The sequence below is a fragment of the Haliotis asinina genome, chromosome 13 (genome assembly GCF_037392515.1).
Source record: "Haliotis asinina isolate JCU_RB_2024 chromosome 13, JCU_Hal_asi_v2, whole genome shotgun sequence".
NCBI lineage: Eukaryota > Metazoa > Mollusca > Gastropoda > Lepetellida > Haliotidae > Haliotis > Haliotis asinina.
In genome coordinates, this window is record NC_090292.1 from 27,161,482 (window position 1) to 27,176,091 (window position 14,610).

Consider the following 14,610-nt stretch of genomic DNA (forward strand, 5'->3'; position numbering starts at 1 on the left):
AGTGGTTAAAGTAGCGTAACAAGTTCATACCGGTCTCCAGCAATCCAGGTTGGCATATGTGTGTCTCACATCGGCGGCACGACACTGTCGGTATGTCAATGGCCATCACTGAAATATTTATGCGTATTACGCAGTTAAAAACGAAACACAGAACGCCCACTAAGTCCGTGATTCTGATTAAGTCTCGTTGCATTAGATTAAAATAAACTATTTAAAGATTTCACGTTAGACAGAAATACCTTTAACTTGTTATCTCATTAAAAGATTATTCTCAGATTTCCAGGTGGTGACATTGTTCGCTCGTCACGCCTCAGATCCGGGTTCTATTCCCTACATCCGTACAATGTGAGAAGTCCATTTCTGTGGGTATACTACTGGAATTTTGTGAAAACGGCTTAAAGGCATACTCACTTAATCGTTTCTGCTTTTATCTGCAAACATGTTGACAAAAAGTAACACTCTACACCTACCAAAGTGACATAACCTTTGGTGAAACACAAGCGCTTAAACGATTATGCAACCAAGCCCGTAGTTCGACTTCGGATAACAGCACTCCTACTTCTAGAATGACATGCTTGCTTTATCAGAGGCGACCGGTCGGAGACTATTTATATCCTTATCTGTAAGACTCACAGTCAAACCAGACAACTCCAAATCAACATGTTACCACATTTTGTAAGTAAATATATATCTTCAATTCATTAGATATATGGTGCATATGATAATGCTATTAGTACGTAGCTCTGGCACTACCATCTGGTTAACAAAACTAAATTGTGAGCCATGTGTGGCGTCGTCACAAAGCGAAAGGATCTCGGCGACTATTCATGGCCATATTTCCAATATTTCCTGTTCCAAGTACAAAGGGAAGTCCTTCGTTGAATAGGAATCTAAGGGGAGAGCAAGAAAGAAGTCATGTCCAATTTGAACAGGCTCCCTCGTTTTCATAGTACCATCTAAATTATCTACAATAGTACAGAGGTTGTTGTTTGATCAGCCTGAAGGCGTTTGATTGGTTGGAATAGTGACGCACACTGTCAACGTAAAAGCGGATTCCTTTCATGCCTAAACACAACCTTCTGAATTGTCCAGTTAATGGTAAAACAGTCTGTTCCAGAAAGAAATTCCGTAGAGATTAGGTGATAAATTCCATTTCTTCAAATTTAAAGGTGTTATTGAATTAATAACAGGGCAGTGGTGGTTTAAATTAAACAATAAAAACATATTCCAAGGAGACAAGTTTAATATGAATGTCTTATCTATGGTTAGGAACATGACTTTGTAGTGTCTAAGTCATCGACCTGAGACACACATTATGCTGACGTTTGCATTTTTTCGTGAAATCGTCTTAGTGAATTTGTGAATTTTAGTGAAATGTTTAAATTGCTAGGCATTTTATCTGATAGCATGTAATATTATCTGAAACCGCGCAGATACCAATGAAACTTTTGTATAATCTACATACAGTAATTATTGGCAGAATCAAAACATCTTCGATCATAACAAATCTACCAGAATCGACTGCACAGAATCGTGCATATATATTAAGCATCTGTTGATGAATCATTCCCAAAGGTTCATTTTGCAACATGGGTGGCGCAGGAGTGAGATTTGGTTGAACACCGCCTGGAACTAAATTCAAGTTTGATCAGGGTGTGTCAGTTCCATGTGTGAGGAACGCCAGGGGACAGTCAAGTGTTGACAAGGACACACTGTCTTCGCACAATCTAAAAAAAATAACACCACACCACACCACACCACACCACACCACACCACACCACACCACACCACACCACACCACACCACACCACACCACACCACACCACACCACACCACACCACACCAACCCCAAACCCGACCCGACCCGAAGTGACCCAGGCCAGGCCAAGCCAAGCCAAGCCAAGTCAAGCCAGACGAAATCAAAAGAAACCCGTTCATAAATGGTCGGACTAGTGGTTCACGCGTTGATAACGAAAGTCTGTACAGTGTTTGAAGTCCAGCTCTGGTGTCCCTCGCCGTGGAATAGTGCTGGAATTTTTTTCAAAGGCGCAAGTCACTCAAACCATTTCTCAGACAAGACGACCGCTGTCTTGTTTAAAAAACATTTTGGTTTGACACCAAGTGTGCGACTGAACACACAGTACCACACTGCAGACGTTTGCAAATTGTCTCCTGAAACTATTCATAAGATACTGGACAAAAATAGTTAGGGATATATGTAAATCTTGAAATTATGAATAATAATCTATTTCTATTCATTGACACACTGAAGAAATATCAATTATAAAAATACCAATTTCCCTGACTTATTTTGTACAGTATGTATATACTGAAGAGTAAATGAAGGGTGGTGTGTGTGTGTGTGTCTGTGTGTGTGTGCGTGTGTGTGTCTCTCTCTCTCTCTGTGTGTGTGTGTGTGAAATGTTTCGCATGGACGTCAAAATGCATGACGTCATCTCATCGGTGATCAGTACGTCAAAATGCATGTTCACGTTTTTCTCGGACGTACTGATCCCCGATGAGATGACGTCATGCATTTTGACGTCCATGCGAAACATTTCACACACACACACACACACACAGAGAGAGAGAGAGAGACACACACACACGCGCACACATACACACACACCACCCTTCATCCGGGTCACTCATCTAAGGAACTCAAGCAGCAACAGTAACATCGGACATTGCTCATGCGTAAAGGGGAGCAGTGTCCAGCGACATGATAAGGCGTCGACTTTGGGCTGCCGGAATCCACTGCCAACGGCCATATATAGGGCACATTTTGGCACGTCAACAGCGCCAGCAACGTTCACAGCCCTCACACAGCAAGAGTGTTGATGGATACGACGGCTGAGGACAACATTAACGTTCTTCCATGGCCGTCTCTTTCCAAATATATTCTGAAACGATATGGTCGTAACATTATTGCATGTAGACAATCTCTCACACCAGCGTAGTTGGTAAAATATGGTGCTTGAGTGAAGCCACATGCCTCAGGTCTTCTGGCCGACTCTAGTGAGCTCAATGAGGCGAGGTTGGACGGCCTTTGTGCAAGCTTAAGGTCACGTTTTGCGCTTGGGGATATCTCCATTTGACGGACTGGTCAATTTGAAGTTATTGCAATTCTGGGCCAAAAGCAACTTTCAGCTGATAAATTGTTTTAATAGAATAAATATCTGACAATATTTTCATTGTCTTCTATGTAAGAACGTGACAAAAAAAGTCAGAGTTGCGTTTCTTTTCTCGTTCAGTATGCAAGGAACTACGTTTAAAGTGGTTTTTGTCGTTTCCGGTATAAGAAAACTAACAGTTTCTGAGCGGGGACAGCTTATTCAAACTTTCACAGTTTTCATGAGAGATACTGTTGACCTTTCTTTTTGTTAATACGTGTAAGCGTATCTTTTGTTTTTTCCTCTTCAGTACAACTGTTTCTGGGCGATATGTGTGTCGTGGTTCCTGCAAGGTGGATGGGCAGGTAAGTCATGTAGAGTGATGTGTATGTTTGTAGCTTTAAGTCAGTAATAATTCATAAAGGAAGAACTAAAGGGAATGTGAATATCTTCAATCATACCCGTCAGTGCAAGTCATCAATGAAACTAAACGTTCCTCTGTTCATCTTCATCTGTGACTCAAGATCTGTCATGTACATGTTCTCTGCTTCACAATTTCGTGCATATTTGACTTAATCCATGTCGTGAGTGAGGTTAGTTTTACGACGCACTCAGAAATATTCGGCTTCTATTTCATGTCAGTTTAAAAAAGAAGAACGAGGGCTGTTTTCATGGACACACAACTCCTTAACTCTACATTGGCGACGTTTCTGCATAGATTCTAATGTCGTCTTCAATCTTCATCAGCTCATTTCTAGAATGTCATGCAAGGCATTTAAACACAACTGTCAATATAGGGAGAGCACTTCATTGAGCATGACCCATTCCCCTATCAAATGCAGGGGTAATTACATTGGAACGCTTCTTCTGGTGCTCATGATGTTAATCATAGAATTGTCTTATCCAGACTTGATTATTTACAGACCGCCGGTACATATAGCACGAATTTCCCTACCTCGGCATATACATAGTGTTGCACTACGCTTTTAAATTTACCACCGGCTTATTTTTACCTATTTGTTATCAAATTATTTGTTGTCTTGGTTTTCATTTGAAATTATGTGTATTCAGTTTTCATCTGTTGGAAAGCTGTACTTGTTTGTTTGTTTACCGTAAAGAGCTAGATGTGCCACATCAACAGTTTAGACATGAATGGGTTCTCAAATCGAAAAAAACTTTGCCAGTACATTTCGGATGCTTTTTAACATGGGAACGGAAGGAATATCGAGAAAAAAATAGTACATTTGAGATGCTAGTGAATCGTTAAGTGATATGGAATTTAGTGAACACTCTGGGAAAATATTCACAATTCGCCACACTCGAATAAGAATCGCTCTTTTTTGCGTTGACGTGGTTTTGATCTGACGGTCAGCCTTGACCTTGAGAGAGTGTTAGATATAATGATAGTTATATAGGTTCGCAAAGAGACTCAGATTCACAACAAACCTGACCCAATTATTTCTCATAAATTAAATTGCCTTTTCTCTGTCCCTGTTGATGCAAATTTAGTACCAACATCAGGAAATACATGGCAAGTCGCATACGAATTGCTGTGTGTATTCCAAATGAGTACCAAGCTCTCTGTCTTGACAGAGTGGACATTTGGGTTGCTCTCAGGCTTGCTGCCAACCCTTTACCGCTTTCATCACAAGGCTACCCTATGAGTGTGAGTGAGTGAGTTTAGTTTTACGTCGCACCGGCTACTCTATCATTCCATAGACTATGCAAGAGCGGTATGCGTAACTTTATGGTTGTATGCTCGTCCCTCCGAAAGCCTAGATTCGATTTCCTCCTGCGTACTATTTGTGACCCAAACTTCTGGTGTCCTTTTCCGTGATAATACTTAAATAAAATCAAGACAAAATCCCTCTGATTCAGTCACCCGTCAGAAGCTTTGACCAAAGAAACGTCTAGGCTGTGTCTTTAAGTTTCTCAGTTCTCCAAACCCATTCATTCTCTCTCTTTTGGATTTGTCTGTACGGACTAATAAACAATAAAATACAAAGGGGTCATGGCATAAAACAACATTCACTTCCACCCTTCTGTACAGCACACAGCGGTGACACGGTGGGCAAGCGGGCTACGTGTGTTGTGGTGTGGTGCGTGTGTGTGTGTGTGTGTGTGTGTGTGTGTGTCTGTGTCTGTGTCTCTGTGTCTGTGTCTGTGTGTCTGTGTCCTGTAAGCATTAGTCATGTCATATGAGAGTGTAAAAACGTGTGCTACATAGGCAGGTTAATGAGGAAGATACGTCTTGCAAGCTGATATCTGTTGTCAGTTTACCTCAGTTTCGGTAAAGGTCGGACGCGGGTATTCTAGCATTCTATTGATGGAATATAAATAAGATATATAAAACCTGCACACAAATGTTGCAGGAAATAGTATTCCAATGCACACAGCTAACTTAAGGTCATTGACGTTGGTTCCAGACATAGAGTAGAGACATAGAGTTCAATGACTATGCCAATCTGTAATCTGACACCAAGGAACTGACACGAATGAAAGCATAAACGGAGATGATACAGTGGTATATGACAACGTTTCTGGGAGCTTATATTCCACATACCGAATCATAAGTATGCTTTACAGACTCAAAAGAGACTCAGATTTACCCATGCCAACAACCCTGACCCAATTATTTCTCATAAATTAAATTGCCTTTTCTCTGTCCCTGTTGATGCAAATTTAGTACCAACATCAGGAAACACATGGCAAGTTGCATACGAATTGCTGTGTGTATCCCAAATGAGTACCAAGCCCTCTGTCGTAACAGAGTGGACATTTGGGTTGCTCTCAGGCTTGCTGCCAACCCCAACTCAAAATATTATTTACATCTGTCAGATTCTATTCTGATTAATTTGTGATCTTTCGATAAAAACAAAGCAATAACAAAATCCAGAGCATCAGTTACTGATTAACAGAGGAGTGGTTCCTCTCTAGGTATCTCAGTCTTTATATCTATTGTAGTTATCTGATACACAACAAAGATCTCGACATCGCTTAGTACATGTTGTGAAACAGAAAATAAAGACGGTTAGTTCTGTCTAGAGCAGGAATGCGGGCAACGTTTCGCGGGGAAATATATCGTCAAAGTTTGACAGAAATTAATTTATAAACGCTCTGTTCTGCAATAGTATAACTATTGGGTTGTCACTGGTTTGTCTGGTCCAGACTCCATTAATCACTTTTCGTCATGGTGCAGCTGTTAAAGCTGAATGAAGCGTCAAACCTTTAGCAGAAGTTTTGTATGGATGTGGAAAGGACTTTGGCACTTATAGTAATATTTTGTAATTGATAATCTGACCTTGTCTCAGGCGTTTCGCCAGGAATTCTCGCCACGTGTCGGGGCACATACTTTTTTGACAGTTTTTTTATTTGACAGGTCAATGATACAAGCATGTTTTCACGAACACCTAGTGCTGTCAAAAGTCAGAAAAAGCCCGTCTGTATCTTCTAAACCTGTCGTGTCAGTGTCTTGCCACTGACGGAACAATGTAGTTGTGGTAAGAGATACACACGCGTACTGCACATTAGATTTAAGCACAATTGCAACATAGTAAATTTCGACCTGTTTCGGGACCCATGAAGGTCCCGGGGTAGAATAAGCCTTCAGCAACCCATGCTTGCCATAAATGGTGACTGTGCTTGTCGTTAGAGGCGACTAACGGGATCGGGTGGTCAGACTCGCTGACTTGGTTGACACATGTCATCGGTTCCCAATTGCGCAGATCGATGTTCATGTTGTTGATTACTGGATTGTCTCGTCCAGACTCGATTATTTACAGACCGCCGCCATATAGCTGGAATATTGCTGAGTGTGGCGTAAAACTAAACTCACTCACTCAGTCTCTCGACACGTTTCGGGTTAACCTGCCAGATATCATTGCTTGTAAATGTGGCGCACCGTGGAAAACTTATTTCATGAATTTTCTTGAATGCTCTTTGTATGATTATGACGCTAGTCTCAGATATTGATACACGTGGAGGGCAGAGAACACTGCACACTATCCTACTCGGTGACCCTATCTTAAGTGATTTGATGAATAAAAATATATTCCTGTCTGTACTCAAGTATATGGAAGCTACAGAGAGATTAACCAATTAATATGATAGTATTGTTTGCAGCCGGTTAATTATATAATATGAATACTGAATACTGTATAATATTTGCAAAAATTCAGTCTCATAAAAGTAAGCTTTCATGTCATCTATGAAAAATCTTGACAAAAAGTGATAGTTGCATTCTTTTGGTGTTCAACTTACAACTCTGCAACTGACATCATTCTGGATGAGTAAACGGTTTTGACCTTATTATTTGAATTTTCTAATTAATGACCATCCGTGCTTCAGGCATGGCAAAGCCTTGCTGTCGTGTACAGACAAGTCCCGTGTATCCGACACCATAATTACACACCAAATTATCGGATTAAGGAGAATGTCGGAGTATCGAATTCTATTCTGAGGACAAATCACGTCCATGGTCGAAAACAGGAAAATCATGATTCAATTCCCCATGTCACTGTGAATAATACTAAGGCCATAATCAATTCAGAGGTTATATTTTATATTTTCTAAATTTCGATAACTTGCCATGTAGAGAAAAAAGTTCATTTTTAAATCAGGACAAAAACTTTACTGCACAGATTTTAATTACTTTATTCATACAGCAATATATTTGTGCATTCCAACATGCTTGGATATGGTCGCCTGTTCTTAATCGCCTGCTGCCGAAATGTTAACAAATTGCCGCTAGATTCGGGTGGTGCTTAATACAGGTTCATGTGGATATGATGACTGTTGGTTATCCAAATGCATGGCCCATAAGGAATCAAGCGAAACCTTGTAATAAAACCAGAATTGAAACCAATAATTTGAAGCTGTGATCGTTTGTTAAACAACTCCTGTCCCAAGTTGAATAACATCCAGTGATTTCAATGTTCAATTTGCAATGTAAACTTATGGGGATTCGCAGTTTTATTTTCGCTTTACTTGCTGAAAAACTTGACATTTTTTGTTTAAAGTGAAATTCATCGTTATTTTCACTGTGAACAGACTATAGCTGTGATCACTGGTCATTGGTCAATCGCCACATGGTGTCAGGGCACCGACCTTTAGTCGTTAAACGTAATATGTAATTCAATTACTTTTACAGACGTGCACAATGTGAGATATTGTCTTTTACGGAGCTATTTCAACAGGTGAACTCAATCCCTTGTATTGCCTTTAAATGAGCTATTTCGATTGACGCAAACAACCTGATACATCGCCTTTCAAAAGGGGGTGACTCTTGGAAAATTTGAGTGCTATATCAACAGACATAATAGGTTACCCCGAGTTCACATTTCATCATAGTTTCCCTGGTAACAAAACCAACAGGCGCAAATGTACCTTTGGTCTTTGTAACATGACCAAGGAGTCGTTAGTCTTTGCAGACGCATCTAGGAGGCTATTGTTAGCCTCTCTCAATGATACAATGACGTTATGTGAACTTACCAGTAATTGCAAATTCGAAAGGAAAACCGAGATCCCCTGCAAATCGACATCGCTTATTTACAACGTCAATGTCTTGTGTTGCTGTCGTCACATTGCTGAAATACAGTGGAAGCTGTCAAAACCGGAACATTTGTCCAATCCGGCAAGTTGTCGACACGGGCATACAGCTTCAGCCCCATCCATGGATTGTACATTTACCATCATCTCTACAATCCAGAATTTTTTCTGAACCGGATTACATGTGTTTCTTCAGGTCCCAATGAGTGCAGTTTTACACAGCTTCCACTGCATTGCTTAACATTGCAGATGATAACACTCACTGTTTCAGATGAAAACGATAGATTTGATCTGCGATGCTTTTCGTGTCTTGATGCCAAGGATCCGATGTCTTGCACTGCCTACGAAATATGTGGTGCAGGAGAGGTAACTGCTAATCTTGGGTTTGACTCTATTGCCAAAACCTAGACTTTAAAAAAAATGTGTATTATATTTACCAACGTTTCACACCATGGTATTTCACAGGAAACCAATTTCGAGTTGCGATGAAACAGTAACGTTTAGTTCCGAAGTAAACACCTTTTGCGTTCTTTAGGCAGTAGGAATGGCGTCATAGTATGACATCACAGTGTATAGCGTGTGAAGCTGTGATGTCAACATTCACAGAATGGAATCAAAACTTATTTTTTAGGGTTTCGCTCTCGGTTCACACAGATAAAAATGATACGTGTCTCCACAGTCATGTCCTTGGTTGCCCCGGCTACAGTAACGACTGCAACTACTTCGTAAGGATTAGATGTATGGATGATGCAACTTCTTTATTACAGTGGAGCAACTAAATACGGGATTCCTTACTCTATACTCAGCATCACTTGCTTGATACCGATGTTAGAATCTACTGTGATAAAGACATTTTTATCCATATATCCCACCATTACGTGGTACTTCTAACAACTAATTCGACAATTGTAATTCCTCGGACAATTTATCATTACTATTACTATATTTACTACCATCGTAATACTAGCTACTACGACTACTACTGCTACTACTACTGCAACGACCACCCATCAACGACCCGCGAAGGTCCCGGGGTAGAACAGGCCTTCAGCAACCCATGCTTGCCATAAAAGGCGACTGTGCTTGTCGTAAGAGGCAATTAACGGGATCGGGTGGTAAGGCTCGCTGACTTGGTTGACACATGTCATCGGTTCCCCATTGCGCAGATCGATGCTCAAGTTGTTGATCACTGGATTCTCTGGTCGAGACTCGATTATTTACAGACCGCCGCCATATAGCTGGAATATTGCTGAGTGTGGCGTAAAACTAAACTCTCTCACTCACTCACTAACAATACCACAGCTACGACGACTACTACTGTTACTACTGTTGCAACTACCATGGCTACCAGCAGCACCCCCATAACGACTGCTGTGGTGGAGTAACCTTGTGAACAATCAAAACATGTCATCAGAGTAGGGTGTGACGTCACTGATTACGATTACATATGACGTCACATGTGAAGCGTGTTCTACTCTTCGTCATTACTGATAACCAGAACAGTTTTGCGGATTGGTCAGTGCATGTTGATTGACATTTTATAATAATAACATCTCTAACAGAAACTTGCGCGATAGAAACAAAAGGAGAGAGAGTGAGAGATTAAGAGATGACGTCAGAGAAACTCACTACGTTAATTTAAGAATCACAAAAACAGCATTCTCCTCATTGGTGAGTAAACACTATATCGTAACGTTGGTCCATTTATGATCACTATTAATATATTTTCACATATAAAAAGTGTCGAAAACTGAGATAATTTATAATAACATTCCCATTTAATTTTGCAGGAATGCTTCACTCGAAAATTCACAGACCATCTTGGGAAGCCAGCATTTAGGCTTGGTTGCGAGTCCAAAATAGTAAGTCCTTGCATTGACAATGCCAATGTAAAACACGAACTATGACAATACCAATAACAATGTAAAACACGGACTATGACAATACCATTAACAATGTAAAACACAGAGTATGACAATACCATTAATATGGTTTTACTAACTGTATTACCTGGGTACTTTGATTCATGGAAATTGCTTAACTAAGTATATCTCTTTCCCAATCTAGCGTTAGTGATCGACTTACATAATTCCATAAATTCGGGTCTACAGTAACCCATGCCTGTCGTAGGATTGGGTTAACGGGATCGGGTGGTCAGGCTCGAAATGTGAATAAGACGTTGCCTCTTTTGAGCTTGTTTTACACTCTCTGTATAAAACTGATAATGATGCAATAATGGTTTTTTTTCAAAATATTACTTACTTGTACCCTGCAGTTAAAGTGTGTTAAAGCTTGATGATCACTGGATTGTCTGGTCCCGATTCGATTGTTACAAATCACCGCCATGCAGCTGAAACATGCCTACCTAGTGTTGCGTTATTACGACAAACAAAATGATTTCATTTATTATTTATACATTTTTTGGCGTAGGATTGTACCAGCACTGTTTTATTTAAAATGCAGCTTTGCGATCTCTACAAAAATGCTCTAACCATTGTCGGCAAACGTACCATTGAGGACGACAGCCAGCGTGACTGCTTCGACTGCTGTGACGCCGACAGTTGTAACAGTAACATGTGTGGAGGCAACACAACACAAGGAGAGATCACTACACTTGGTCCTATGGGTGAAAATGTCACAACGTCAGAAGCAACGTCAGAGACAACGACCGAGACAACGTCAACACCTACGACTACTGAAACAACAGTACCACCGCCCAGTATGTCATACTCTTTATTCCTGGTTCAGACTTGATTATTACAGGTCGCGGTCGTAGGATAAGTGTATTTTTAAGTGTGGTGCAATACAGGTGAGTAGAGCAACATTTGCTGTACCTCAGCCATATGCCGAAAAAAAACAAGTTCACAGACTGATACAAGTTCATTTTGAACACAAAGTCGCACTCGAATGCAAACCTTACTTACACATTTCAGCATTACAATATTGTTAACAAATATCAAACAAGGCCTATGACAATACCATCAACAATGTAAAACAAGGCCTATGACAATACCATTAACAATGTAAAACACGGGCTATGATAATACCATTAACAATGTAAAACACGGGCTATGACAATACCATTAACAATGTAAAACGCTGGCTATGACAATACCACTAACAATGTAAAACACGGATGACAATATTACAATACAATTTACAATGTGAAACACGAGCAGGATAATATGATTTACAATATACTACACGGTTGATGACAATATTATTCACAATGTAAAACACGAGCTATGACAATACCATTACCAATGTTCAGCATCGGCTATGACAATACATAGTACAATGTAAAACACGAGCCAGGACAATGTTATTCACAATATAAAACACGGGTGATGATAACTTTATTCACAATGTAAAACACGGGCTATGACAATACATTGTACAAAGTAAAACACGAGCCAGGACAATATGATTTACAATATAAAACACGGGCTATGACGAGATTGTCCACAATGTAAACACGGGCTATGACAAGATTATTTACAATGTGCAAGATACGTGATAATACCATTTACAATCTAAAACATAATATAATATATAATTTACAATATGAAGCACATGTGGCGGCAATATCACTTACAGTGTAAAACACCGGCTATGGCAATACTATCAGTGAGTTCAAAAATTACTTACACTGAAAAGTACGGGTTGTGACAATATTCTATCAACATTCTTTTTTGCAGATGCATAAAGGCAAAAACCCGATTGAAGGTCATACGCTCACACCAAAATTGCCTTAAAGTTTGTTCTTCAGCAACCCATGCTTGCCATAAATGTGACTATGCTTGTCGTATGAGGCGACTAACGGGATCGGGTGGTCAGGCTTGCTGCCTTGGTTGACACATGTCATTGGTTCCCAGTTGCGTAGATCGATACTCATGCTGTTGATCACTGAATTGTCTATTCCAGACTGGATTATTTACAGATCGTCGCCATACAGCTGGAATATTGCTGAGTGCGGCGTAAAAATAAACTCACTCACTTACTTAAAGTTAATCCCCCTTCTTCTATGTATTGGCAAAAAAAGTTGTAAGCGTCCCGTTGATTAGTCGTGTGGAACACACTTTATTTTAACGGCCATCTTGATTTTACTTGATTTTATTTGATGGTGTTACAGAAAATATTGGTGTGTTGAAACCTTTGTGTGATTTAGCAATAAACGTCCGTGGCTTGGGAGATTTTACTAGCGCTTGCCGACATGCATGTCTCGCATTTCGTCTCAGTTTGACTTCAAGTGATTTAGTGAAGGGAATTTGGCGGTGCATTGTCTTTATTTGGTCCTAGGTATTTTAGGATAGCTTCGGTCTCATTGTCTCTGTTCCATTGCTTTGTCTCTGTTCCACTGACTTTACGCTGGGAAGGGCAGCATGTAAAATAGTGAGTTAGTGAGTTTAGTTTTATGCCGCACTAGACATGTGTCATCCAAGTCAGCGAACCTGACCACCCGATCCCGTTAGTTGCCTCTTACGACAAGCATAGTTGCCTTTTATCGCAAGCATGGGTTGCTGAAGGCCTATTCTACCCCGGGACCTTCACCAGGAGTAATGACAGTATACAATATTACAGGAGTTCAAAGATACACACGAGGGAAAGTAATGTATAATTGCCAAGCTGGATAAAATTATGGGTAATGGGAATATTTAAAAGGAAAGGTACTTAATGATAATCGATACAAAAATTGTGTTGTCGATAATACCGTAACTTAACTTTTATTATACTCCATAAATTATACTTATTTAGTCGATACAACCCTTACTGACGTTATAGTGAGCAAATGAGTGATCATAAGTGAAGCACATTACGTAGTTAATGCATTCAGGATCTTCTTTAACTTATTATTAACTTGTCTAACCTTATATTACAATTATAGCATATTTCAACATGTAGAGTATAAATATATTGTAATAATAAATCAGACATCATATCATATGAATATGTAAGTGCATGCAGATCGGGAACACGCCCTCAATCAAGTTCAATAACTCGAGCGGAACCTATAACTTGACTGAAACAACTGGACTGGTGGGGAAGGTACAAATCCAAGCAAAAACGTCAAATATGAACGGTCCACTAGCACCTCTACATTAAAAATGAAACCCATTCTAGTACTCATAACTAGTTGTCATAAGTATTTCCGACACTGACTAGTACTATAAATACCTACCTCAACACAAGCCCCAATAGCTAAACTTAAGACTAAAGCTAACTACCATAAGTAATTTCGACAATGACTAGTACTATTAATACTTACCTCAACACAAGTCCCAATAGCTAAACTTAAGACTAAAGCTAACTGCCATAAGTAATTCCGACACTGACTAGTACTATTAATACTTACCTCAACACAAGCCCTAATAGCTAAACTTAAGACTAAAGCTAACTACCATAAGTAATTTCGACACTGACTAGTACTATTAATACTTATCTCAACACAAGTCCCAATAGCTAAACTTAAGACTAAAGCGAACTACCATAAGTAATTTCGACACTGACTAGTACTATTAATACTTACCTCAACACAAGCCCCAATAGCTAAACTTAAGACTAAAGCTAACTACCATAAGTAATTTCGACACTGACTAGTACTATAAATACTTACCTCAACACAAGCCCCAATAGCTAAACTTAAGACTAAAACTAACTACCATAAGTAATTTCGACAATGACTAGTACTATAAATACTTACCTCAACACAAGCCCCAATAGCTAAACTTAAGACTAAAACTAACTACCATAAGTAATTTCGACACTGACTAGTACTATAAATACTTACCTCAACACAAGCCCCAATAGCTAAACTTAAGACTAAAGCTAACTACCATAAGTAATTTCGACAATGACTAGTACTATTAATACTTACCTCAACACAAGCCCCAATAGCTAAACTTAAGACTAAAGCTAACTACCATAAGTAATTCCGACACTGACTAGTACT

The 14,610-nt window shown here is 39.6% G+C and overlaps 1 protein-coding gene across 1 annotated transcript in view; it reads left to right on the forward strand.

The window, feature by feature from the left end:
* The first annotated feature begins 624 nt into the window (after positions 1-624).
* LOC137260205 (uncharacterized) overlaps positions 625-14,610 on the forward strand; it is a 44,768-nt gene continuing 30,782 nt past the window's right edge. The window contains exons 1-5 of the mRNA XM_067797899.1: positions 625-675; positions 3,424-3,478; positions 8,932-9,026; positions 10,451-10,522; positions 11,124-11,379. Of these exons, the coding sequence (XP_067654000.1) occupies positions 661-675; positions 3,424-3,478; positions 8,932-9,026; positions 10,451-10,522; positions 11,124-11,379 (493 nt within the window). The 5' untranslated portion in view covers positions 625-660. The remainder of the gene's footprint in view (positions 676-3,423; positions 3,479-8,931; positions 9,027-10,450; positions 10,523-11,123; positions 11,380-14,610) is intronic.